The 26202-nt window shown below is 37.7% G+C and overlaps 2 protein-coding genes across 17 annotated transcripts in view; one reads left to right on the plus strand and one right to left on the minus strand.

Annotated features, from left to right (window-relative positions):
• HMBOX1 (homeobox containing 1) overlaps window positions 1–16038 on the minus strand; it is a 171569-nt gene extending 155531 nt beyond the window's left edge. For all 15 annotated transcript variants that reach the window (XM_036888831.2, XM_036888841.2, XM_036888836.2 and 12 more), the window contains exon 1: window positions 15735–16038. The gene's annotated coding sequence lies outside the window, so the exon portion shown is untranslated. The remainder of the gene's footprint in view (window positions 1–15734) is intronic.
• A 352-nt stretch (window positions 16039–16390) lies between these two features.
• Window positions 16391–26202, plus strand: part of INTS9 (integrator complex subunit 9) — a 90060-nt gene continuing 80248 nt past the window's right edge. The window contains exon 1 of one of the 2 annotated variants that reach the window (XM_036888953.2): window positions 16391–16528. In XM_036888953.2, the coding sequence (XP_036744848.1) occupies window positions 16520–16528 (9 nt within the window). In that variant the 5' untranslated portion in view covers window positions 16391–16519. The other variant, XM_036888954.2, reaches the window with a different exon arrangement.

Genomic DNA, 26202 nt, shown 5'->3' on the forward strand with positions numbered 1-26202 from the left:
GCTCCTTTGGAATTTAATGCAGAAAATGGTGTTTAAATCAGTATAAACCAAAATCGATACATTGCACAACATGATGTTCCAAATGGGCCAATGAATCAGGCAATACAATGACCAAGCATACACGGTACTTTAGAGATCTCTAGGAGAGGGTTTCATAAATTTTGAGATCAGCAAATGGCTGGAAGACTCAGGATAAAAGTAGTAGAGAAGCTGCCTAAGTTCCCAGAGAGATGTTGAGCAGCCTATAGGCCTCCTAAAACACCTAGCCAGGTGCAAAGCCACAAATCGGTGGCTGCACAAACCACTGTTATACTACCTGGATGAGACTGTTTACATAATGTATACTATCCAAAAAGTAATAATGAAAACAAGAGAGAGAAACTGAATTACTGTGAAAAACCTACACCTATTTATAAAAAGGAAGTTATTCAAATCCTCTAAGTGTCCATCATAAGTTTGCAGGATTTGAGCACAGTGAGTTAGAAAGTTTCAGTTGCCTTTGGTAACAGAGAGAGTGTGAGACAAGGAGGTAAGTGGCCTGAGTTCTGCCCTAGCAATAAGACTAGGCAAGTTCTCCCTTCATTTCCTTACTGGAACAAGTGATGAACCAAATTATATCTGGTTCCATCCTTTCAGGGATTCCACATTAGAGCTTGTTGATACAAGTACCAATAATGCAAAACATTATCACCACAAACATGCAATAAACTGCCTTAAAATATGTACTGTGCCTCTGCTAAACTGTACCCTACATACATGGTTCATTGGGAAAATAATCTTTCATTTGAAAGAAATTCATCTTTTTACCAAAAAAACTCCATTTAATTATTTTCCAAATAGTTAACATTTAAAATATATGCCTAATATGGCTACCTTGAACAATCTGGAATTATTAGCTTGATAATTCATTCAAAACCATTATTTTCAAAAGTTTTTCTTGAGAATCTCTACTTATGGTATTATGTTTGAAAAGGGAGAGGAAATGGATACGCAAAGGTTAAAAATGTTCAGATACTGAGTATTTTTTAATGTAACACATTTTATAAATGTCGTGAGACAACTACATAAATATACAAAATAATTTTTAATATAGTGAATTTTGTTTTTATGTAAGCTTAAAGGGAAGGAATGATTATTTTTGAAAATCTCATTAACTAAGAGTTAACCCAGACATGCTGCTCTAAGTAATCTCTTAGCCTAGAGATAAGGATCTGCCTTTATGTAGTTTCTCTAGATAAAGAAATCACCATCATTAGCAGAAAGTGCAGGGAAGAAAAGCTAACATTTTCCTCCAGCAACTACAGAAATAGTAATTATCAACTTTAACAATCCTCTGCTAATTCAGCTTAATCCTCTAGCTCTGAAAAGATTAACCATTTATTCAGGATGTATTTCCCACTGGGTATTGGTTACCAGATAATTCATTAGGGTATCTAAAACACCAGTTTCTGGGTTTCCCTGATTAATCTCTGATTAAATTCTAAATAACACCATTTTTATTAGGCAACGAGTCAACTTGTATAAATTCATGTAGCCAAAATTATGCATATATTCTGAAAATTCATATAATCAAGGCTGAAAAAAATTTGTTAGTAATACAAAAATTAAGAATTTGTTAGAATCAAGTCTTTAGTGGAAACTGAGACAGTGAGCTGAACTATTTTAAAGTACAAGAAATATTTTGGTAAAAAGCAGGAGACTGGCTGAGGGGGTTTAATATGCAAAGGTCCAGATAAAGGAAATCCAGAGGACAATCATGGAAGCCAGCCTGCTTAAAACAAAGAGTCGTTAAATAGGATAATGCCAACTGGTAGTAGTCTTCAAAGCACAAAAAAAGTCTGAATAAATGTATTTTATAAGAGGAAGTGGGACCCAGGAAAGTAATTTAGTAATTTCTAGATTAGGAAGGGCTTCCTCACAATCCCAAATACGCAAAGATTGCTAAAATCCCATCACCAAAGCATGTACATCAAGAGGGAAGAGCATTATTCTCTTTTTGAGGCCACCACTGGCATCACCTCTGTCCTTTCTCCTCCATGTTATCCTCACAAATCCTACCAATTTGGGGCAAGACAAAACTCAATTGTAATATAACATTATCTTATTCCGGTAGGTTTTTTTTTTTTTTTGTCTGTGTTTGCTTTGTGTACATGTGGTTTCTTTTGGTTGTTTCTTTAAGAAATAGTTTTCTGTAAACTTACTTTGAGAACAATTATTTTCAATAACAAAAAATTCTTCAGTTCCTTATTGCTCATATAGAAACTGTAAGCCAACCTCTACTTACCCAACCATTACAATCAATCAATGCCTTCTAGATTCTCCTTCCAAAACAAACTGCCATGGAATGCCGAAAGCTACCGTCTCATACATTCCAGTGTGTGCCAACTAAGAGTAGGTTAGTTTGTTTTCCCAGTGTTTTTATCAGTCATTCTTGCAAGTAAGTAAATTACTTATATATTATCTAAACCAACAAAATATGAATATGAAGAACTGTTTCAATGACAAGTTGAAAAAATAGATGGAATATTCTGCTATAATTGATGATTTACTTTAAAAAAGAAAAAGCCATTGAATTGGATATGGATGAGATTTCTGTAAAAGATGGGGGAAAATAATAAAATATTACAATTTGACTCACAGATCATATAATGTGTCCTTAAGGTCTTTGTTCATTTTAAAGAAATCAAAACTTGAAATCATAAATAATACATTATGGGAGTGGTTTATGCATGAAAATCCACTGCAGAGTGACAACCCATGGATTCATCCACCAAGAAGAGATCTTGGCCCTGGATCAGTTTCTTGACCATTAGCACCATGTGGGTTTGGACTGGAGAATTCCTTGTTTGGAGGTGGGTGGAGGGAAGCGGAGGAACACTGTCAGGTGAACTGAAAGATGTTTAGCAGTACAGCCGGAAGTAATGTGGTGCGGTTTCCAAGGCTAGGTCATAAGTGATATGCCTAGCTTTGCTCGGGACAACTGCCTTTGGAGCCCTGAGGTACCTACCATGTAGGAAGTCCAGCTATCCTGAAGCCACCATACTGAACAGACCACACAGTGACAGAAAGGGGTGCCTAAGAAGCCACAGCAGTCCAGCCTTCGGTTGTTTGAGTTCTCCTACACTGGGCATCAGACACAGATTGAGCCAGCTTTCAGAAGACTCCAGAAGACAGATTCCAAATGAGAACCACCTATCTCATTTGAGCCAACCCCCAGAACCCTGAGAAAGAATAATAAAATGATTATTGTTGTTTTAACCTACAAAGTTTTGGGTTGGTTTGTTATGAGCAATAGAACACCCGGATAGAATATGTTAGGAAGAGGACAGGGCAGCTATACTTCCTATTTTATATACACTTCTTTATTGCTTGGATTCTTTTCTAGTAATAACTTTAAAATTGTAATCTTTAAGTCCCTGTATCTCCTGCTGTTCTGATAAAGAGAGCAAAACAGCTTATCCTCAGAAGATAGTGAACCTAAAATTCCTACCTATCATCTACAACCATTCTTAACCATTTTCATTGGTACCAGCATGCTACAACCAAAAGTATTTGTTAGGAACTTAGATCCGTCAACATATCTTGTGCTAATTACTATTTTTGAGAGTGGATCAAAGAACCAAGAATAATTCAGATACACTGTTGAGACCTCTGAGTTCTCACAGCTGAGTCTTCTTTCTTATCTTATCAAAACCAAACTATGTGCTTCCTAAACCTTAGGCCTATGGCTTATTGACATAATATGTAATCAATACAGGTTAGATGAATGAGAAGTAATAAATGAACAATGAAAATTAAAGGTGGGAGGAAGAATGCAGTGAGAGAGAAGCTGGTAGGAGATTTAGAACCTTACACTTCAACTAGGAACCCAAGTCATACACATGAAATAAAACCGAAATATTTCAAATGTGACATACCTTAAAAGTAAATACAAAAGAATTATATATACTAGTAACCAAGTACATAAGTGCAGTTTGTATGTGGAGTAAATGGCTATTCCAAATGTGACATGTACCATTTAATCGGAAAATGTCTCCTCAGAGAGAGAGGGCTTTAAATGGGTTTTATTAAGGACGTTTTTAACTGGCAAGATGGGACATACAAACATATTAAATGGGGAAAGTAGCAAATACCAAGAAATAAAGGCTGAAAACACACAGCGAAAGAAAGGTAATTTACTTGAATGTAATAGAGGAAACATCTTCGGGAATAAGAAAATAGGATGCTAGGAAGGGAGGAAAGGAAATGTTAGAAAACTGTTGAAAAGCACAGGGATTAAAGCTGGAATGTAACACAACTGGAACTAAAGCACAGTAACTTCTTAAATTACCTGATGAAAAGTGTCTGATGACAATTATTTTAACAATACTATGCACCATGGAAGAGAGTAGGAAAAAGGTAGGAAGGTCAGGTTTACTGCTGCAATCATCTCAGCAAGAAGTAATGAGGACAGCAACTACACATGTAGAAAGGATGCTGTGATCTAAGTGATGTGACAGCCAAAGAATCAGAGGAACACTAATGATGAATTAGATGGAGAGGAGGAGGGAGAGGGGTATGGAAAGGGAAGTACTAAAAGGGTGATTTAAAGATTTTACATCGAGGAACTCCAAGATGGGAGGTAAATTTTAACAAGAAAGGAAAAGGATGACTGAAAGAAGACAACCTGGATAGGAGGAATTTTAACTAAGAGGAAACAGACATTTGCATCAAATGCAATGGCATCCTACCAAAGGGTAACTGAGAAAAAACAAATTAATGAAGAAAAAAAATAAAATAAGTTACCTAGGAAGGGATTACTTGCAACATATGAGAATTCTAATGATTCATACAGGGAGTAAATAAATACCTTAGGAACAGAAGCAGAGTCCAATTAATATGATAACATGTACCTTAATCTGTGCCAACCACTATTCTAAGCACTTTACAAATATTGCCTCATATGCTCACAACAATCCTATGATATGGATACTATTATTTATCTCTAATTTACAGATGGAGGAACTGAGACACAACAAGATTTATTCAAGGTTACAGAGTAAGTCCTGAAGGTCAGATGTGCACCTAGACAAGTTTGGCTGCAAAGTCTATGTTCTCAACCTGCTCAATATTCTAGGATTAATTAAGACTAAGAAGAATGATGAAAACCTTAAAAAAGGTGAGGAATTAATTTATGAGGGCAAAGGTTCAAGAGATGGCTGATATACCAAAATGTATACAGTGAAAAAAAAAATCTTGCTTAACAGTTCCAGAAAAGTAGAATAAGGGAGAACTTATTGACAATGGGGGAGGGTTGGATAGAGCAGATGAACTGCCTTAAGAGTTGATATGCAAAAGTACAAAAATGAACTGATGATATAATTCATAAAAGACTAGATATTTGGGGTATAATACTAACCAAAGCATAACATCTAGAAAACAGCCACATTTAACCAAAACATATCCCATGGCACAATTTAGCAGCGTAAGCAATTACAGAGGATGGAAAGACAGTGTTTAACATAAGGCAGGCACATGTCAAAGAGAAAACATTCCAAGTTACAAACAGGTATTTAAGATTACCAAGTGCTCTACCACAGAACCAAGCACACAGTAGGTTCTCAGTAGATACTATGCTATGTCTGTGCAGTTTCCAAGTGTTCTTAGGACCACGTTATTAGAACTACGTAGTGTGCTTATGAAGAACATATTTCTGGGTCCATCTAAGATTTTGGAAATCTGGGAGTAGAGCTAAGGAAACTAAAATTTTAATACTTTTCCCAGGCAATTCTTTTGCATAAAAGTTGAGGTGTACTGCCTTCCTCTGTTGCAGCCCAAGTGTTGAAACTCTGTAACTCCCCACCTGTTTATCTCCTGTGGCTTTGTTATCTGATTCACATCTTCTAGGTTCTTTTGTTACCTGTCTTTGATTTGTGCTTTTTAAAAAAATTTCAGTCATGGTTTGATACTATCATCGAGACCTGGCTTTGGAGCTGTTTGTCCTGACATCCGTATCAAATGTAATACTGACATAGGGAAAGAGTTCTAGTTCCTTTCCCTGACATGATGGAGCTTCTGTTAAATATAACATATGGTGTATGTCCACACTGGACTGAGTCAGTATGTCAAGTCTTACGTTGCCAGATCTGTGTTGAAGATTCTCACTACTACAGCCTCATCATCTATCTGAGTTCCTGCTTACTGCCTCTAAAGTGAGAAAGCACTAATTTCCTGCCTCTGTCTTGATTTACTGCAAAAGCTTGTCAAAGATTAAAGACATTTACTAAGAGAATAGGTGTCACCATATAGAGAATGCAGTGAGAATGTTCTAGTTTCTGGAACAGTGAAGGTGAGTTATTGTAAGATGTCTCTTGACCTCAGTGATGAGACAAATGGTGGCCAGGAGGTTGTCTACCTGATAAGAGGTAGAACTGAAAAAAGAGCCTCTTCATTCAACAAGGGACGCTCCTTGATAGCAGCAAGTAGGGTCCCACAAGAGTGGCATCTAATTAGTTTCATGATTTAGCAGATCTGTTATTCACATTGTTGAGATGGAATAGCCCTGTCTCTCGTGTTACCTTGGGTTCTCTTTCCTTAATCCTGGCTAGTTCTATAGTCCCACTCTGTCACATTTCTGGTTTGCCTGAGCTGACTAACATACAAAGATAACAGTAAATTATACTGCAAGACTTTAGCCATTTCCTGCCAATCATTTGATCCTTGAAGAAAAGGATTAAATCTAACTCATCTTTGTATTTCAGAGTAGCTAAACACACACTCCTCGACTCAACATGTTTGGATGCCCTATTCAACCCCTACAAGAGGACCCTCCTCATGTAGAGCACCCAAAAGCATTAGCGTTATTAAATGGTGACGTTCCCCTGTACGACTCCCCCAGGTCAGGGAGTAGAAATAGACATCAAACTCATGGTCATGCAATACACTCAAGATTTCTCTCTTGCTCACTGAACTGAGAGAAACACACTGTTGCCACTAAAAGAAGGTAAGCTGCAGTTGAAAGGAAAGAGCAGTTCAAGTCAGCACCAAGGAAAATCAAATTTACCTGCAAGTCAAAGTTATGGAGAAGGAGAAATTATTAAAACCTATACCAAGACAAATGGAAGTGGAGGGAAGAGCGAGGAAAGTAGATGAAGCAGATATAGAAGAGAAGGTGAGATAAAACCATATATCCCAGAATGAGAGGCAAAGAGACTAGCTTCTCAGATTCCTGACAATCCTCCAGTTCTCACAAGGTCTAGTAGTTCTTTGTCAACCCAAAACAGCTGGATCCCGACAACACTTCTCCTTGAAGACAACAACTCACCTTGAAGCCAAACAATTCCTGATTAAAGCACTATTTTTTAGAATGTACACCAAGATAATAAAAAGCTGGCAACAGATATATCCAAAGAAAAAAAGAAATTATACCAGAAAGAAACTGAAATCTCAGATAGTCAAAAAGTTCTCTAAATATGAATCTGACTTATCAGGAAGTACTACCAATATTTGTAATATTCTTGTCAATGAAAAAATTGAAATGTAATTGATATTTTTAGAGCAAATTTTCAGTGCTGACAAAAAATTATCTCAAACCCAGAGAAGACAGACATCACATGATGTATCTTCTTTGCCAATATATTTGAAAATATTTTGTTAGCCACAGACCTTTGTCATACGATGTCTATAATAATCAGTAGTATGCTGGAGTAATAGCTTTATCTTTCAAGACAGGTTTTATAACTTATACAGCTGGTAAATGGGAGGTAAGGGCTCCAGCCCTGTAGAGTTTGTGGTCCTTTCTCCTACCTAACCTAACAGGAGAACCCATTTCTTTTCCTTTCAATATCCTTTCTCTGAAAACAATCGCTGAACTTTCTTTGAAGAGAATTCCCTTATAACAAATCCAAAATAAAACTATGACATGAGCTCACTATCAATTAATCTGAGAAGTCTGTTTCAAGACTATCAAAGACCAAAATATAATGTCAGAATAACTGTAATTTTGGTTATTCAATATAGATAGTAGCATACCTCCTCTCTGGCAAGAAATACATCACTTAAGCCTTGAATTCATTTAAATCTGATACATTTTATTTACAAAACTGTTCAATGTTATTGTTAACTTTTATTTTAAAAGTCTAATGGGTACTAATATTATAAATCTTCAATTAAGTAAAGTTTGTAAATTTTAAACTCTCAAAACAGGAAAGTTTAATTGGAATTTTCCATGAACACTTTCAAGATATGCCAAAAGAATTTCTGAACAACTGCAAAAGGCAAAACAGTGAAATTACAAATCCAATAATTGAAGCCCTTCTCCTTAGCTATCTTGACAAAACAACAGAATTCATGAATAAGAGGAATTATTCAATCTCTGTGGTGACAGAATAGTTCTGTATCTTGATTGTGGCAATGGTTACAGAATCCACACACGTAATAAAAATGGAACTATAGACACACACTGTACCAATGTCAATTTTCTGATTTTAATATTGTACTTAAGTAATGTAATATATAACAATTAGAGGAAGCTGGGTGAAAGGTACAGGGTCCTCTCTACTATTATTTGCAACTTCCTGTGAACCTGTATTTCAAAATTATAAAGTAAATAAATAAGCAAATAACTTATTAATAATAATACAACATATAAAACAAATTAGTATAAATACCTTGTTTAGCAGACTATAAAACAGAGATCTAACCAGGTAATAAACATGAACTTATGGAGTCAATAAAAGAGTAAAGACACTTAGCTGACATGCTGTCAACTAAGACATTCTATTTGAGAAAACAGAACTTAAAAAGTAACCACTAATTTGTCTTTATTAAATAATTCCTTGTTTTAGGGAAGAAGACCAGGTTGGCTGATGCCTGCATTGCACCGAAATGCAAGCAATATATATATTATTATTATACTTTATTAAAAGGAAGGAATTTTCTTTTTGAGGGAAAAAAATCTCCAAGAAATTGATATTTAACCTTAGACCTACATACCACCTTTGAAGGAAAATGACAGCTATTGAAAAAGCATGATACAGTATTGAAAATAAGTAAGATCATGCCATCTTTTCGGACAGGTCTTCCTCAGACAACAGAGTGTACTACTATTTTTGTAGTGAGTGGTTCTTAACTGCTATTATGTAAAACTTAAAATGCTTGCTATCTTTGACCTAAGTAAATAGATTTTCGACCAAATAAAGATAACATGCAGAATCACTACTTTCAAGTTCTCCACAATGAACAATTCTGTTACATAAAGGCAAATGTTGGCTAAATTAGGGGTTGGGGTTGCAAACTACAATCAGATATAGTCTCCTACAAAAACATTTAAAGTCTGGACTGATATCTAAGCTATCATTGTGCTACCGCTATATGGCAGTTTGGGGTAACACTTATCCTTACGAAGCTCAGTTTTATAAAAACAGGACACTCTCCTCTTTGAGAGGAATGAAACATACCGGCAGCACCATATGAGTATCAGCTGCCACTCTGGACAACCAACTGCAGCACTGGGAATAAACGAGCCGTCCAACCTCAAGTATGAACATCAACACGGAAATCAAACAGATTCTCTCTAAAGGGGCTTCCAAATCACATAATGCAACTATTCAATCATCCCAATAACCAAGAAAGAAGAAAACACACAACCTGAAATAGAGAATTCAGATTTGTGGAAAGCAGTGAAAGACCCTATACTAAATTAGTAGGTCTTTAATAAAGTTACATGAAAAGATAAGAAAAATTGGATTAGCAAGAAGAAATCTACATTAGAAACATAGTAACAAGGTGAAATGTATTAACAAGGTGAGGAAAGAGAATTTTTAAATTTAATAGCCTGAATTAAGCAATAATCTAAATAGTATTATTTTGTATTTTGGGAGAAAAAAAATAGAAGCCAAAGCAACAGAATACAGTTGACCCTTGAACAATAATTCCCCCCTCCCCACACAGGCAAAAAATCCAAGTATAACTTTTGACTCCCCAAAAACTTTAATGGCTTACCGTTGACTGGAAGTCCTACCAGTAATATCAACAGTCAATGAACACATATTCTGTATGTCGTATGTGTTATGTACTGTATCCTTACAGTCAACTAGAGAAAGGTTTTTTCAAATTGTTACAAATCTCAAAAAAATTTTCGTATATATTAACTGATAAAAATCTGTGAATAAGTGGACATGCGCAATTCAAACCCATGTTGTTCAAGGGTCAAGTGTATAGTTATCATTCTTTATGCAGCAAAATTTCACAATTAACTCTTTACTTTTGAAGACACTACTAACAATGATTAACTCTCACAGATTAATACCTAACCCTCCCTACCTTAAGAGCGCTTGTTTGGCACGGCTAAGGCATAGGGTCTGGAATTGGTAATGATAAAATGTAAGGCAGGAACCAGAATGTAAAATATCTTGTATAACATAATAATTACAATAGTTAACATTTATGATATTCCAGAAGCATTCTGAGGACTTAACTTCTAACGGCTCACAAAAATCTTAGGAGGTAAGGACTACTTATTTCCATTCTACAGATGAGGAAACTGAGGCACAGACAGATTAAATAATTTGTGCAAGATCACATAGCCAGTACATGTCAGAGCTGGGATCTGGACACAGATGGAGTGAGTCTGGATCTATCTAAAATGCTAGGGAGCCACTGAAGAATTACAGGCAAAGTATGGCTGACAACCAAATTTGCATTTTATCTTAGCAAGATCTCTCAGGTAGATGTGAATAAAGACTAAAGAAAAGCACTGAAAGCAGAAAGATTAGTTAAGAAGCTGATGTGATAAGACAGAAACTATGAGACCCGAATTAAAAGAGAAAGGCAACAGAAGGAAAAGAAGGGAATAGATAGATAAAAAGGGTACAAAACCAACTTGACTTCATAATCGGATGGGGAGAGTGTGGATGAAACCAAGGCTTGAAGGACTAGGCCCAGCCCAGCAGCTGTACATTTCAATTATGCTACTTAATCAAAATCCTTAAGCACATAGGTTTAGTTGTAAGTCATCCTCATTTCTGCAACAGCCACAAGAAGCAAGAGACTCTCTCCCCTCTTTGAAAAATGCAACTATATACATTAAAAGTACTGCCACTTGGCAATTCCACACTAATTGTTTAATATGCATACAGTAAAGACAGCTATTAAATGTTTTCGACAAACCACATGCAGACCATCACTGAATGTAAGATGGACAAAGAAGCTAGAGAGAATATGTGGAATTTAGTAAACATTCTTATCCTAATCACTCTAAATCCAAGAAAAACTTAAATTTCCTTTGAATGGATTAGAATCATTTTATCACTTATAAGGAGGGGTCTGTGGACACGTTTTTAAGATTCAGAAAAAGTAACTCATAACTTCAAAGCTAACTTGACTGTTGGGCTTTTTTCTCCTTTGTAAATATAAATGTAAAACAAATAAACAAAAATCACTATCCTTACAGCCCAAGTCAAGGATCTGTAAAATACTGCATTATGATTCTAATAACCATTGGAAAAGCTTACTGTAATTTCAACCTTATGGCCACTATTAGGGGTAAACTATGTTAAAGCCAGGGCCTTACAGTAACCAGTGCTCTTGGAAAGTGTCCAAGACAATGTTATAGTAAATTTCCTACTTGTTTCATCTTAAGATCAAGAAAAACAAGTCATCTAAAGCACTGGATTATGTTTAAATAGACTCTAACTAAAAGCTATACATCAAATAATCACTAGGAACAATCTCTACTGTGTACTTATGATGGGCCCTGAGACGAGGAAGGGTCATCTAGGCGGACAGCTTACATTTAGGCATGAGTCACATATCACTATTATTTCAAGAAAAATTTCAATACCAATAGCTTCCATTATGAGAGAAGTAAGATTTTGGCAGAATCTGTTAAAATTGGTTTATTAAATAAATTACAAATTTATTTAATAATGGTTTACAATAATAATGAAAATCTCCGTAGCTTCTAAAATGTGGGCAGCATGTAATGATGGTTACTGGTTACTCTGGTTTCCAGCATAAGTCAGTTATGCTTAGAGTCTCCTGTTATTCGTGGTTCCTTCCTTACGGACTGTGTGTCTGATAGAAATATAACAATTTCATACATAAACAAACATAAAGATGTTTTATATATGTGTGTGCATATGTGAATGTACCTACAGGACACTGTAGACAAGCTGTGATTTCCACTCCTAACGATTTTTCTATAAAGTTCTAATAAACTGAGAAGTAAAAACAGTTAAGAAGTAAAAGCAAACAAAAAAAAAAAAAGTTAAGAGAAAAATCTAGCCAAAAGCAAGGGGTGCTATAAAATTAATTCTGACAGCTAAAAAAGCCCTAAGTAAAGCAGGTTCACAAAACAAACAAACCCAATGTGTTTTTACTGAGCACTTTGAAGTTTATCTATAAATGCATCACATTTTTAAAAGTTGAATAGTACACCAACTTTCATGCCACAAAAAAATCGCATCCTAGGATAAATTTCTAATACCCAAGAGAAATGATTCAAGTTTAAAGATTTGCAAACAAAAATAATAGAAACGAGCTGCAAAGAAGTGAACAGGAAAAACAAACGTGGTTTTACAGCAAACACAGAAGCTTCCTGAAACATTAAAAGTGGGATGGCCTGAATGTAACATACAAAATCCCCAAAGTGAATAAATTAAGCATTAACTATTCCCAATGTGTTCAACATCTGCTGAAACAAACAATGCCATTCCAATCAATACTTGCCACAAAAAAATGCCGTAAATTGGTTATTTCGACTTTTTAGAAGATCAAACAATGAGAGATTTATCGCATTATATTTTTTAACTTATCAATACCAAGCTATTAAGTTTGTTACCAAGACTTTATATTTTTTAACTTATCAATACTAAGCTAAGGAGTTCTACAAGAATGAAATCTGTTGATAAAGCAGTGAAAATAAAGCCCCACTGAAGACATTCAACATAAAGCTGACCCCTAAAGGCTCTTCGATGCACATTTTAACCACAGTATTCACCATTTGCAGGGCACTAAACTAGCAACAGATTAGCAATATAGGCAACATTTTTAGAAGAAATCATATTAAAATAAATGTGTCTTTCACAGTTACGAGATGAAATTTTAAGCTGGACAGGCACCAGTGCCCTGATTTTCTATTTTTTTCATAAACCATATGACTTCCACATGCTGAGAATGTTTTATGCTTCAACCTGCAGTAGAGGCTTTACATCATTTTAATGCTCAGTGCTTAAAATGCAACAGAATCACCCCCAATGAATGCAAGGAATACATCTGGTTTACTTCTAATGATTTCAGCCAGACTACTAGTCCAAAAAAGTTTAATGATAGCTTTTCCCTATCAGTAACTTTGCATTTCCATAGAAGAAAAATGAACAAAAAAATAAAATCTGAGGTTAGGATGGGCAGAAGATACTCTTATATTTTTCCAACTCTTAATATTTTAGTTTTATATTTCTAAAATAAGTATTGAACATCTTAAAACTACATCTAACAGAATTATCTTTCAGCACAAATTTACCTTACAATGTAATTATGTTGGATTTTTCTCCAGTTTTTGCAAAGTAGTATTTCAGGTTCAGATAGAAGGTAAAAACAAGTAATTCTGAAAATCCTAGTTTATAAACAAACTAAGGGCTTGGCTTTGTATCAACATATTCTATATTCTAAATTCAAGTGTTAGGAGATAGATTCTTTTTTTTTCTCTATTCAGGTCAATATAAATATATATGCTACCTCACACTTATAGTCAGCTTATCTGTGTGAATGACCAACTGCAGAAATTTCAAATCAAAGGTTATAAAACATACCACAAAACTATTTCAGTAGTTATGGAATCCAAGGTCCTTCACTGATAGGTTCAAGAATTGATAAGTTTGGAGCCAAAAATGTAAATAAATTAAATTCTCAACAGTCCAGAGAGCAACTGGGCAATTTCTTCAGTTATTTAAAAGTCCCTTATACTAAAAAACTGTAATGGATGAAGAAGGGTTATTGAAAAACTTGTATTTCAAACTGAAGGAAGTACAAAATACATGCTCTTAAATTCTCCTGGTGTAATGGTATTAAATATTAAAGACTGTGAGAAGAGATGTTGCAATTTTCGTCCCTTTATAACTGTAATTGAAACTTGACAAAAAAAAAACAGAATTCAAATTTTCTAGACTTGACTTAACGAACATAACTGAACTACCCCTAACAACACAGTTGTACAATTTTAGGATGAGTTTCATGCAAAGCCCTGTAATCCTGATGAGGTAATTACCTGTGGCATACATGCAAAATAAAAACGAATGCAGGTCCTTTCCATCTAATGATGCATTTTTATAGTAAAACCACAAAAAGCACAACCATATTAGTACAAACTAAATAAACACGCACGGGAGGCATTATGTCCATCCTGAAAGAGAAATGTACCATGCCAAGAAAAAAAGGAAAGACTGAAGGAAGAAGTAGGTGGTGAAGGAAGGAAGAGGTTTCTATATCTGCAGGATCCCGGAGAAATGAGCCAGTCGCATCACTCCACACTAATAAATGATAAAGGTTTTTAAAGCTTCAGGGAAATAAAAACGGCAATCAGTTTATATCGTTCAACTTCACATAGTAGAGTATCTTTAATGTCAACTGCATTCTGCCCTTCACTCACCCAGTGCTCCCTCACTCTTCCACACCAGCTTTCAGACAAGCGAGACGGAACAGGGTGGGGTAGAAGAAAAAAACACAAGCAGCGCCCTTCAGAGACTCCCCCCAACCCCCAAATAATTTCCCAGTTTTTCCTACTACGAAAACAAGTCTCCCTCTCTCAACATACACAAGTCATTCTGTGCCTTCAGGGGACACACAAGAGACGCATACACATGTCAGCACTCCCGACCCCCACCCCACGCCCCCGAATCTTAAGTAACGTTTCGTCTATTTCACAACAACACGACGAGCTCCCGTTACCTACTGTTTCGGGGTGAGGGTGGGTGGAGGACTCCTTTCAAAGCAGCCCCAACAGTGTAACCAAAACACGGTTCCGGAATCAAATATTAAGAACACTTTTGCTTTTTCACCTATCTCTCGACTTCAGGATGCAAAAATCCATCTCGACACCACCCCAGCTCTAAAATCCTCCGGCCCGGAGTGTGGGGTGGAGACCGGCCCCGGGGAGGGGGCGGAGGCGGGGAGCGGGGCGCGAGCGGCCGGCGGGACCCGGACGAGCCGCTGACGCCCGCCGCCCCGCACCGCGCCGCCGGCCCGGAGGTCCAGGACCCGCAGCTCACGCACGGCCCCCGCCCAGGCCCAGCTAAGAGCCGGCACTCCGGCTCCCGAACTTCCTCTCTGTAGACATTTATTCCAGGCGGACGCATCCCACAAGTACGCGTCACACAGTTCCAAACAGTTAACACACCCCCAAACAAACCCACACACCTCCGGTCCACCTCACGGCTTCCCCAACTCAGAGCCGGAGACCCCACCTCCAGGATTCAAACCTTCCGCCCAGAGTGGAGGAAACCGGGAGCAAGAGCCGGGGGGCAGCCGACGCCTTTCGACGACCGCCCCCCTACGACCCGCCCCACCCCATGCCCTGCGCCCGGGCTACCCTCTCGGGAGCCCCCCGCTTCCTTCCCTCCTCTCCATCGGGCCGCTTACGAGACCCGTCCCCAGCTCACTCACTTTCTCCCCAAAACCCCTCCAAAAAAAAAAAAGTAAAGAGAAACAAGTGAGGAAAGAGACTTGAGGTAGTCTGGCTACAAAACCGCACGACTCACCTTCGATCCTCGCGGAGTTCTCCGCGCCCGGCACAGCCCCCTCCCCAACGTCCCAGCACGAAGGGCTGAGGCGGGGAGGAGGGGAAAGCGGGAGGGGGAGGGCTGTCTTCCGCGTGGGGCGCCCGTCGGGAGGGGACTGGGGAGGGGTTGAGGCCGGCACAGGAAGAGGAGAAGGGGGAGGGGAGGCCCCTATCTCCCAGTCTCCCCCTGAAAACCTCCCTTGTCTCAATCACATCAGACTGACTGTCTTTGTCTGGCTGACAACCGCCATATTGATAGCAACAGCCCCGCTCCCACCTGCTGCAGCCGGACGGCCCTGGGAGTTGTAGTTCCTGCCTCCCTTGAGTAAAAGCTAGGGACGCCGCGTCCGGAGGCCCCAGGGAACTACAGCTCCCGGGAAGGCCCGCGCCCACCCGCCTTCCCACAGGGAGGAGGGGAAAGGGGCACCAGAGACGTGGGAACTACATGTCCCAGAATGCCATGCTTCCCGGGCCCAGCGGAGGGACATGATCTCACGCTGGGGTGGAGAGACAGAATGAATTGGCGGCGGGGATGAATTTGAGCTGACGGGAAGGAGGCGTTCCGAGAGGAAAAGGAGGAAAAGGAAAGATGACCACAGTTCCCATGATGCATGGAAAAAGAGGACTACATTTCCCATGATGCCGCGAGAAGACAGACTCCACGTCCCGCGATGCTCTCGCCGGGCCGTGGCGGAGATTGAACCGGAAGACGCTTTCTGGGTTTGAGGAGAAGGTTAACTGGTGTTGCACATCCAGAAGTGCAGTATGAAACTGGTGAGTCTCCGCTCCTAGGTCAGAGGGCAAAGGTGATGCCATATCCTTTTGGACTTCGTCGTATCCACCTTGAGAAGGGAACTGGAAAGTGGGAGGACTGAGGAAAGCCGTTTGTTGTTGAGGTTTGACTCTCCCACTTCTCCCACACACCCATGACTGCCAGGAGATGTTATCCGTCCTTTGGAGGGCCTCTGATTAGATAAGAGGTTGGCTCGTCACATTTCTTCACCTTCGAGCTAAGGTTGGGCTTTATGAACTAGGTTTGACTAGTTTCCCCGCTGCCACGTGAGTGTTGAAATAGGTTGATAACTTCTTTCCTCGCGATGGGCACTTGGTCAACGTTTCTCCCAACCGTAGTTGAGAATGCTTCGGTTAGACACGAGCAGAGAGTAGCTCTGAATACTGGGCAGAGCGTAAATACTGCTTAAATGTTTTGTTATAGACTCCTAACTGCTTGGAGTTCAGAAGAAGACGAGGTCAGAGTGTGATCTGGAAGGATTTGAGTCTGTGTGTAAATGGGCTGAGAGGAAGTGTTAAGGCATTCCAGCCTAGGGCTGTAGGGACTGCATGAGCCAATTTAGATGGAACATGCCAGTATACTTGGAGCTGTCTTTGCATCGCAAAAATCAAACACCTGGTTTATAGGAAAGCTTCTCGGGCCTTTATTTTGAGCCATTTTACTCTCATTGTGCACACAGATCTAACTAGTTCATCCCAACTCTATGGAGTTAGCAAACAGCATGATTAGGAGGGTAGAAAAACAGGTGTGGTCTTCTGTCTCTCCATCTTTTTAAAGTCCATGTTCCTGCAGCCAAGTATTGTCAAGCTTTACTTTCTGTAATTATACAAAAACAAGAGGTTCATTTTCTCAATTAGTTGAATATGCTTTTAAAGCATGTGTGTGCATATACTCTGCAAAGTGTCAGCTGTTTGATGAGAGGAAGTCAGAGAAAAGTATTGAAGGTGGATTCAACACCAAAACTGTCTTCATTTAAAGCCATTTATGTAAGGGGAAGGGCACACAAATCAGTAAACCTTGAAGAGAACAGTTTGCTTCTGGGTCAATGTGTGAAACATTTAAGAATACAGAATCAGAAGTCACTGCCTTGCCCTAAAGAGCATGTGTTCAAATGAAGAAGACAGAAAAGTAGGTCAAAATTATCATTCACTGTGTCATGGTAGAGGCATGTTCAGGGTTTGGGAAATTGAGAGGATGATGGGGGTGGGTTGGGGAGGTGGGAGACAGCTTCCTGGAAAGGTGACTGTTAAACTGATAAGAAGGGTGGGTAAGCTAGGGCCTTCTATGAAGAGGGATCAGTTTATGGGAGCGAAAGAGTTTGCACCTAAATGGTTGGAACACAAACTGTGTCTCCTCAGTATAGGATAAATCGTATTTGGTCTGCTCAGTGAGAAGGCATGCAAGCATGAAACAGATAAATACTCATTTGCTGAGGGTATCAGACAGCCAAGACTTACTTTACGTATATTGCTTGCTCATTATATCCTCCTGCTTAATTTATGAAGGGAAAAAAGTAGAAACTTATGTTTTCCTTTAAGAACCAAAAGACACCTGAGAGGAAGAGGTGTTCTATCTAGAGTACCTCCCTCTTTACTTGCAATTCACATATTACATATTAAAGATCATTTGATAGTTGATAGATGATCTGTAATGCAGAATATCTGTCAGCACAGCTAAATGGTTTCAGAAGCATTGACACTCAATAAATTAGACTTATTTTGTGTATCATGCCTCCCACAGAATTGGAATAAATCCTCCCATAGCCTAAAATTTTTAACTTTGTGTGTGCTTTTGGAATATGTAATAAGCCCATGTTTTACATTTATGAAGCACAGAAATACATTTTATTGAGCACATTCTTGTTTTTGAGATTGTGACTTCCCAAAATACCCTTCCCACACACAATCTGTGAGCACATCTTGTTGATTATACTTCTGTTCTTGAGCAGGTCTGTTTCTCTCAAGTTGCACTATTACTGCTTTTGTATGGGCTCTTCTCACTGAGCACTTGGAATTCAGGCAGGCCCACTAACTAGTGTCCCTGCATTGTCTGAATCCTCTCCAATCCATTCTCTACTCTGCATCCCAGAAGTTTTTAAACTGCAGAGTTCCATTAAACCCCTCAGTAGCTTCCTTTGCCCTTAGCTAAGGTCTTAGAATGCTTCACCTGCCTTACTTGGTCTTGCCTGCGTCTCCAGGCTCACGTCTAGTCCTCAGCTCCCTTGTTCTCCTTGTTTCAGTTATGTTGCACAACATATATTCCAGCTCCTTGAACTCACCCTGTTCGCTTTTGCCTCAGGGACTTTATAAATATGTTCAATTGCCTGCAGCACTTCACTTTTTTGTCTGCCTAATATCTTCATATATTTCACATCTCTGTTTAAATAGCACTTTTTCAAGATTTCCTTGAATTAGGTACCCCAGTTACAGCCTTCCATGGCACATGTCCCTTTTATAGCACTTGTAATTATTGGTGCTATGTGTGCCCTCCTTCCTGTAGACTCTATTCCCAGGACCTGACACATAGTGTGATGCTCTGGTAGCATCACAAATGGTAGTTGAAAAAATAACTTCTGAAGGATTATCAAGGTCTGTGGATGTCATTGAAAAAAGATTAAGGGTGAAGTTAAAAATATTACAATAAACAATAAACATGGGAGTGAAAAAGTAATTGTTATCTTTTATGGAGCAATTACAGTGTGCCAAGCACTGTGCTAGTTACCTGGCTATTTAGTGTCCCATTTAATCCTTTGATCTAGGTGATAGTATTCCCATTTTACAGATAGAAAGTCTGGATCCCAGGGAGGCAAAACAGATAAAATAAATGGCAGAGCCTAGATCTGAACCCAGGATTAATTCTCAAGAATCTGTTGCTTAATGAGGCAGGACCTTGCACAGTGCCTGGCATTTGGTAGATGACCTCTTAAAGAAAGGAAGCCAGAAGTCATATTGAAAAAAAGTTCATTCGAGGTTATTTTTTAAATTAACTTTAAATGTGAGTTTAGTGAAATTAAGATCTTAAAAAAGATAATTGGGGAAAAATTAAAGTTTGGAAGCTTCCTTAATAATATAATGCCCTCCATATCAGATCATACCAATTGAGTGCACAAGTTAGATTTTATACTATTCAATTTATAGTTCTCTAACTTGACACATCACTTTCCTGGTGGTTTTTCACACACCCAAGGAAAGGCAGTGGATGTCATTAATAGTGTAATAATCCTTGGGTATCACCTTACAGAGATATCAGCTTAAAGGATTTTAATGATTGTCCGTATAATATTCGGTATCGGGCAGCTTTATTTAACTAAGGAAGATCCACTGATACTTCTAGTTAACCAGAATCTTAAAAAAAGAACAGGAACATTAGAAGTGTGTCCTCTAAATCAACACATTCTAGAGCATGTTCTGTTACTAGTAAAGATTGATGCTAATTGGGGTACACCCCATTGGCCAGTTGAGCTGAGGATAGAAACTGGAATTCCCTAGAATTCAGCCTCCTTAACAAAAGACCATGGGACAAAAATATACTGAATATGTTGAGGGAAATTGACTTTGAAACATGACGGCCAAGAATTTAGATGTTCAAACAGATGAAGGTTAAAGTGAATAAAATATTAAGAAGCAGTTCAAGATTTGTAGTGTGTGCCATACTTCCTAGAGATAGTTCCAGAGTTGGAGAATATCTTCTGGTTGTTTCAGTCAACAAAAATTTGTTATGCAACCGTAGTATGCCTTTGGCATTCAAAGTTTTAATACTTTCCATTTTAACTATTATATTTGACCGCAAAGAAATATGACTGGGAATTATTTGTAATTTTGCTAAGGCACAAATTTGAATGTGGCTTTAATGATAAGCCTTAGGGATTCACCTGTTGCTTCGGACTCCATGGCTCTCTGCGGTCATTGTTGCTCTCTTGTTAAAGGTCTGAAAGAAAGGTCATTTAAATGCTCGGTATGCTATACATTTTGAATTTGCTGGGGGAAGTTATATGCTCTAGTTGTATCTACATATTTAAAAACTCAAGAAGGCCATGAGATATATTCTTCAGTTGTCTCTGCTCTTTTGTACAAAAATGCTGTTTCATTACTGCTGGCTGTTGGGGGAGCCTCAAACTTTTAACTCGCCATTTCTCCTAGAAAAATAGATGGAGCAGAGAAACAGATTCATGGACTGTTCCCAGTGGACGACAAGTAAAACACCAAGTGGACTCGTAGATTACATAGAAGATCTTTTCTGGAAAGGAGCATATCATGCCCCAAGGTCAATGTAACAAATCATTAGAAAGGGGCGTGGTTAATCCTCACCTTGGAGAGTGATGGCTTATTTCTCCAATTTACAGAATTGCAGAATCTTTATGGCTTCTTAGGGTTTGGATCAGGAACAGAAAATCTCTTGCTATAAATGACAAACATTCAGTTTTACCGGTTTGTAATTCACCTAATGCAGTACTATTGTTAAAATGTCAACCTGATTTCACTTTCCTGTTTCTCTTTGCTGGGTGACTAGAGTGCCCTCATGTGTCTTTATGCTGTAATATCATTTCAGTCTTTCAAAAGGTCGTGTCTTACCACCACCTCAGTATGATGGGGTTTTTTCCCCCTTTTGGATAATTTTCTCAAACTCTGAAAATCAATGTGTGACAGGAGGCCAGGTCACATGCCTTGTTCAGTAGTGCTCTGAGATAAAAATAGATTTTTTATTTTTGGATATTTCAAAGTCTTAATTGTCACTCTGAAGATTAAATCTTTTATATTTAACAAAGCAGAAAAAGTATACCTATGTTCAATTTTTTTGGTAATAATTGAATTGAAAAAATATATTTAACATTCATCTGATTAAAATGCCAGCATGACAGCATTACCGTTGCCTATTACTAAAGTAGCACATCTGTTTTGTGACTGGCTTGCTTTGAATACTCAAATTCCTCTGCCATTTACCCTGATGATCAGCAAAGTGTACTTGCCAGACAAGGGCTAAGAGATCAGCGTGGCCATGGATGGAACTCAGTAAAACATGGTATTCCGAATGGAAAATTCACTCTTGGCTTGCCAATTGCCAACAGAGATCCAGGCTTAAACTGCCCCTCAGATCTCCATCATCATTCATTTATTTATTCAATAAATCTTCCTGAAACTACCTCCTCTGTGCTGGGCATTGCTCAGGGTACTGGGTATAGTGCAGTGAACAAACCAGATTTTCTGTCTGCCTGTATGAAACAAAGTCTAGAAGCTTACTATGCAATTCTAACAATATTACAGTGAACTTCCTGATGTAGAACAATGGCCGGGCACTGGCTCCAGTATTTTTTTAAGGTAGTGGTCAAAAATGTATTGAATTGTATCCAAGCCTTCTTAAAACTTTAACAGTTGTGGCCAGCTTGCCCACTGTTTACCATTGTGCCAGTAGTGTATGAGAATACATTTCTCCACCCTTGACAAGAATGCCATGTTTCTTGATTCTTACTACATGTCTTCATACTGTAATATTCTCTCACCAGTCCTCACACCCTCTTGTCTCTCAGACTTAAGCCAAATTTAGTAAAACATCCGATATATGGGTGTGGGAGAATGTAGCAGAAAAGGAAGCAAATTTCCTCGGATTAAAAAAAAGTGGTATCGTAAGAATCTTTAAAAGGAATTCTTAAAAGGATCTATGGTATTGCTTTGAAAATGCTGACGCGTAAGTGTAGTAATTAAATGACAGTATTACGGGATCAAGCAGACTGGGGAGGCAGCCAGGCCAGGTGTGCGTAAATGACAGAAGAGGTCCCCCATGCCCCAAAGAAAAAGGACAACATGTAAGATGAAGCCAGGAGTTGACGTCTTGGGAAGGGCTAAGGAAGAGGTAGATGCCAGAGTGTGTGGAGATCATGAGACGAGGCAAGAATGTGAGCAGAAATGATGAAGGGAACTAGAAAGACTGTAGGAAAAAAGAGCTTGAAAGCTCCACGGTGCTCAGTGCTCACGACTAAGAACTGTGTGGTGGGAACTTTACTGAGAGAAAAATGGGAAGTTTAAATTGCCCCTGATTGACCATATATCTGAAGGAAATGCCTTAAAGGTCTAAAACATTTAAATTTATTGAAAGAACTGAGTGAACTTTAGCTTTCTCAAGGATAGACTGTCAGATAGATGATGTTCAAGAAAGCGATTCATTAATAGGAATTGCAAAATTAGCACCCTTTTTGCCCTTAGGGTACAGTTTATTTTTCATCACTCATGTTTATGAAGGGGTACAGGGAGGTGAATAATAAAAGTTCTTGCATAATCCATTCCTCATATTTATGGCCTTAGCTAAGATTCTCTTTTCCTAAACACAATATTTCCACGTTTTTCTATTCCAGTAAAATAGAGAAAGGCATAATTAGATATGCTATAATAAGTTTTCTTTCCCATTTTTTTCAACATGTAGAAATTTGGGTAAACAAGCAGTAGTATTAATAAGTAAAGGATATTATCCTCATTAACTTTTTTTACATTTGTAAACAGCTTTATTAAGGTATATTTACATACAAAATTTAAGTGTTTAAGGAGTAAATTGCAATAACTTTTAGCAAATTTAGAGTTGTGCAACAATTACTATAGTCCAGTTGTAGAATATTGCTATCTCTCCAGATAGGTTCCTTGCGCCCATTAGCAGTCAGTCCCCATTACTGTCTCCAGACCCAGGCAACCACTAATCTATTTTCTGTCTTGTGGATTTGCCCTTTCATGTCATTTCATATAAATTGACTCATGCCATATGTGTTTTCTTGTGTCAGACTTCTTTCACTTAGCATAATGATTTTGAGATTCATCTATGTTGTGGCATGTATTGCTCAATAATATTCTACCCTACGAGTATATACTACATTTTGTTTATCCTTGTTTATCAGCTAATAGACATTTGGGTTGTTTCCACTTTGGGGCTGGCATTATTGTATGGACAGAAGTTTTTCTGATTTCTCCTTGTTCTCATTTATTTTTCTTTCATGATTACGCTGGCTGGAACCTTTAGTGCAATACTGAATAGAAGTGGTGTGGGCAGACATTCTTGCTGATCTTTTCTTCCTTTCCAATCTTAGGGGAAAGCTTTCAGTCTCACTCCTGAATATGATACAAGTTGTAAGTTTTTCATAGAAGCCCTTTATCCCTAGTTTGTTGAACATTTTTATCATGAATGGGTCTTAGATTTTATCTGTCAAATATTTTTTCTTTTGGTAAGTAATATTTGTTAATATAACATAATATTATATTAATATATATTATATTAACATGGTGTATTATTCTACCTGAATTTTGAATGTTAAAGCTATCTTGAACTCCAGGGATGATTCCCACTTGGCCGTGATATATAATCCTTTATATATGTTGCTTGATTTTGTTTGCTAATATTTTGATGAGGATTTTTGCATGTATATGCATGAGAGATAGTAGTCCATAGTTTTTTTGTGATATCTTTGGCTTCTGTGCTGTCTTTGTCTGGTATCAAAGTAATATTGTTCTCATATAATGAGTTGGTAAATGTTCCATCCTCTATATTCTGTAAGAGTGTGAACTCAAATTATTTCTTCTTTAAGTGTTTGATAGTATTCATTGGTGAAGCCATCTGGACCTGAGCTTTTCTTTGTGGGAAGATTTTTTAATTGACTAATTCAATTTCTTTACTTGCCATAGCTCTCTTTGGATTTTCAATTAGTGCAACTTTTTTTTTAATTGCAGCAAAATATACACAGCATAAAATTTGCTATTTTAACCATTTTAAGTATACTGATCAGGGGTTTTAAGTACATTCACACTGTTGTGTAACCATCACCACCTGCATCTGCAGGTGTCACTTAGCATAATATCTTCATAGTTCGTGCATGTTGTAGTCTGTGTCAGAATGTCCTTCCCTTTAGGGCTGATTAATATCCCATTGAATGTATGTACCACGTTTTGTTTATCCGTTCATCTGTCAGTGCACACTTGGGTTATTTCCACCTTTTGGCAATTGTAAGTAAAACTGCTGTGAACATGGTGTACAAATATGTATTCAAGTCTCCACTTTCAGTTCTTTTGGATATAAACCCAGAAGTAGAATTGTTGGATCATAGTAATTCTCAGGTTAACCTTTTGAGGAACCAACAGTGTTTTCCGCAACATCTGCAGGTGCACCATTTAATATTCCCACCAGCGATGCATAAAGGTTCTGGTTGCTCCACATCTTCACCACACACCAACATTTGTGGTTGTTTTCTGTTTGTTTTGATAATAGCCATCTTAGTGAGTGTGGAGTATATTGCTATGGTTTTGATATACGTTTCCCTAATGGTTAATGATGCTGAGCATCTTCTTGTATTTTTTTTAGATAGGTAATACATGTACATTGTTTAATTTAAAAAAATAAGCCAACTGTATAACCAGTTTTTAAAAAAAAAAAAAAAGATTCCCTGCCTACCTTTACCTTCCTCCCCAAGAGCAATCTCCGTCAACAGTTTCTTGTGTATTCTTTAGAGAGAGTCTGCAGACTTACACGTTTGTGTAATTTCCTTACCTTTTTTTATTTTTTACGTAAATGGTGAGATACTAACCACACTAATTTCGTATATTCCTTTTTCTAAGTTAGAAATACATCTTACTGCTCACTTCATACTAATATCTAGAACTGCTTCATTTTATAAAACACTGCACATCCACAACTAATGAGTCAAAGTCTGCAGTTAACAGGATCCTGGGTCATTTCTTTTCATAATACTTCCATTCTAAACAGTGAAATCTTTTTAATGCTCCTTTCAAATGTTTTTTAGTATTTCTGCCAGACACTTTGTATTTCCACTGTCTAATAGATGAATTTGGAACTAGGGATGTTAGGCTGGAACATAGAGTTCCACTACCCCCACCTAATGCCCCTCCCAACTGTTTTGAAAGTCATTCATTATTAAAGTTTAGGACATGGTTTTTGTTGCTAATGTAAAACATATATGAAATTCATGTCAGCATAGCTCAAAAGTATGTTCATACTATTGCTACAAAAAAATCGGGTACATAGTGTTTTGTTGTTAAGATACACCACAATTTAACTAGCCAAACCTTCATAGATAAGCATTAGGTTGTTTCCAGTCTCTTGCAATTAGAAATCACATTGCACAGATAATCTCCTTTGTATCTTTGGAAGTCTATCTGTAGGGTATGGTGAAATTGATGGTTCAAAGGGATGTGCATTTTTCATTTAGTTTTATTGCCAAAATGTACCTACAGAGACCTATCAGATTACATTCTTGCCAGCAGCATATCCCAGTGGGCACCATAATAATGTTATCATCAAACCGTATTATTTTCTTCTCACTGAAAGTGGAAAAATGGTGTCATTAGTTATACTTCTTTATTTTTTCTCTCGTTGTGTTTAAGATGTGGAACATCTTTTCCATGTGCTTATAAAAGCATTCCTATTTCCTTCTCAACTCTATTACAGTATTAACACTTGATCTATTATAGTATTAACTATTTTACCTTGTGTCGCTTGAGAGAGTATTTTAGTATCTCATAGTACTTGTTCCCACCCATCGCTCTTCATTACAGAATTTTCCAGACTGCTTTCAAACATTTATTTTTTCATATAGAATTTAGAATTTTAGATTTCATGTAAAATGTTAGAATTATTTCTAGTAAATCCTCATATTTTTATTGGAATC

This window comes from Manis pentadactyla, chromosome 1 (genome assembly GCF_030020395.1).
Source record: "Manis pentadactyla isolate mManPen7 chromosome 1, mManPen7.hap1, whole genome shotgun sequence".
NCBI classification, from domain to species: Eukaryota; Metazoa; Chordata; class Mammalia; order Pholidota; family Manidae; genus Manis; species Manis pentadactyla.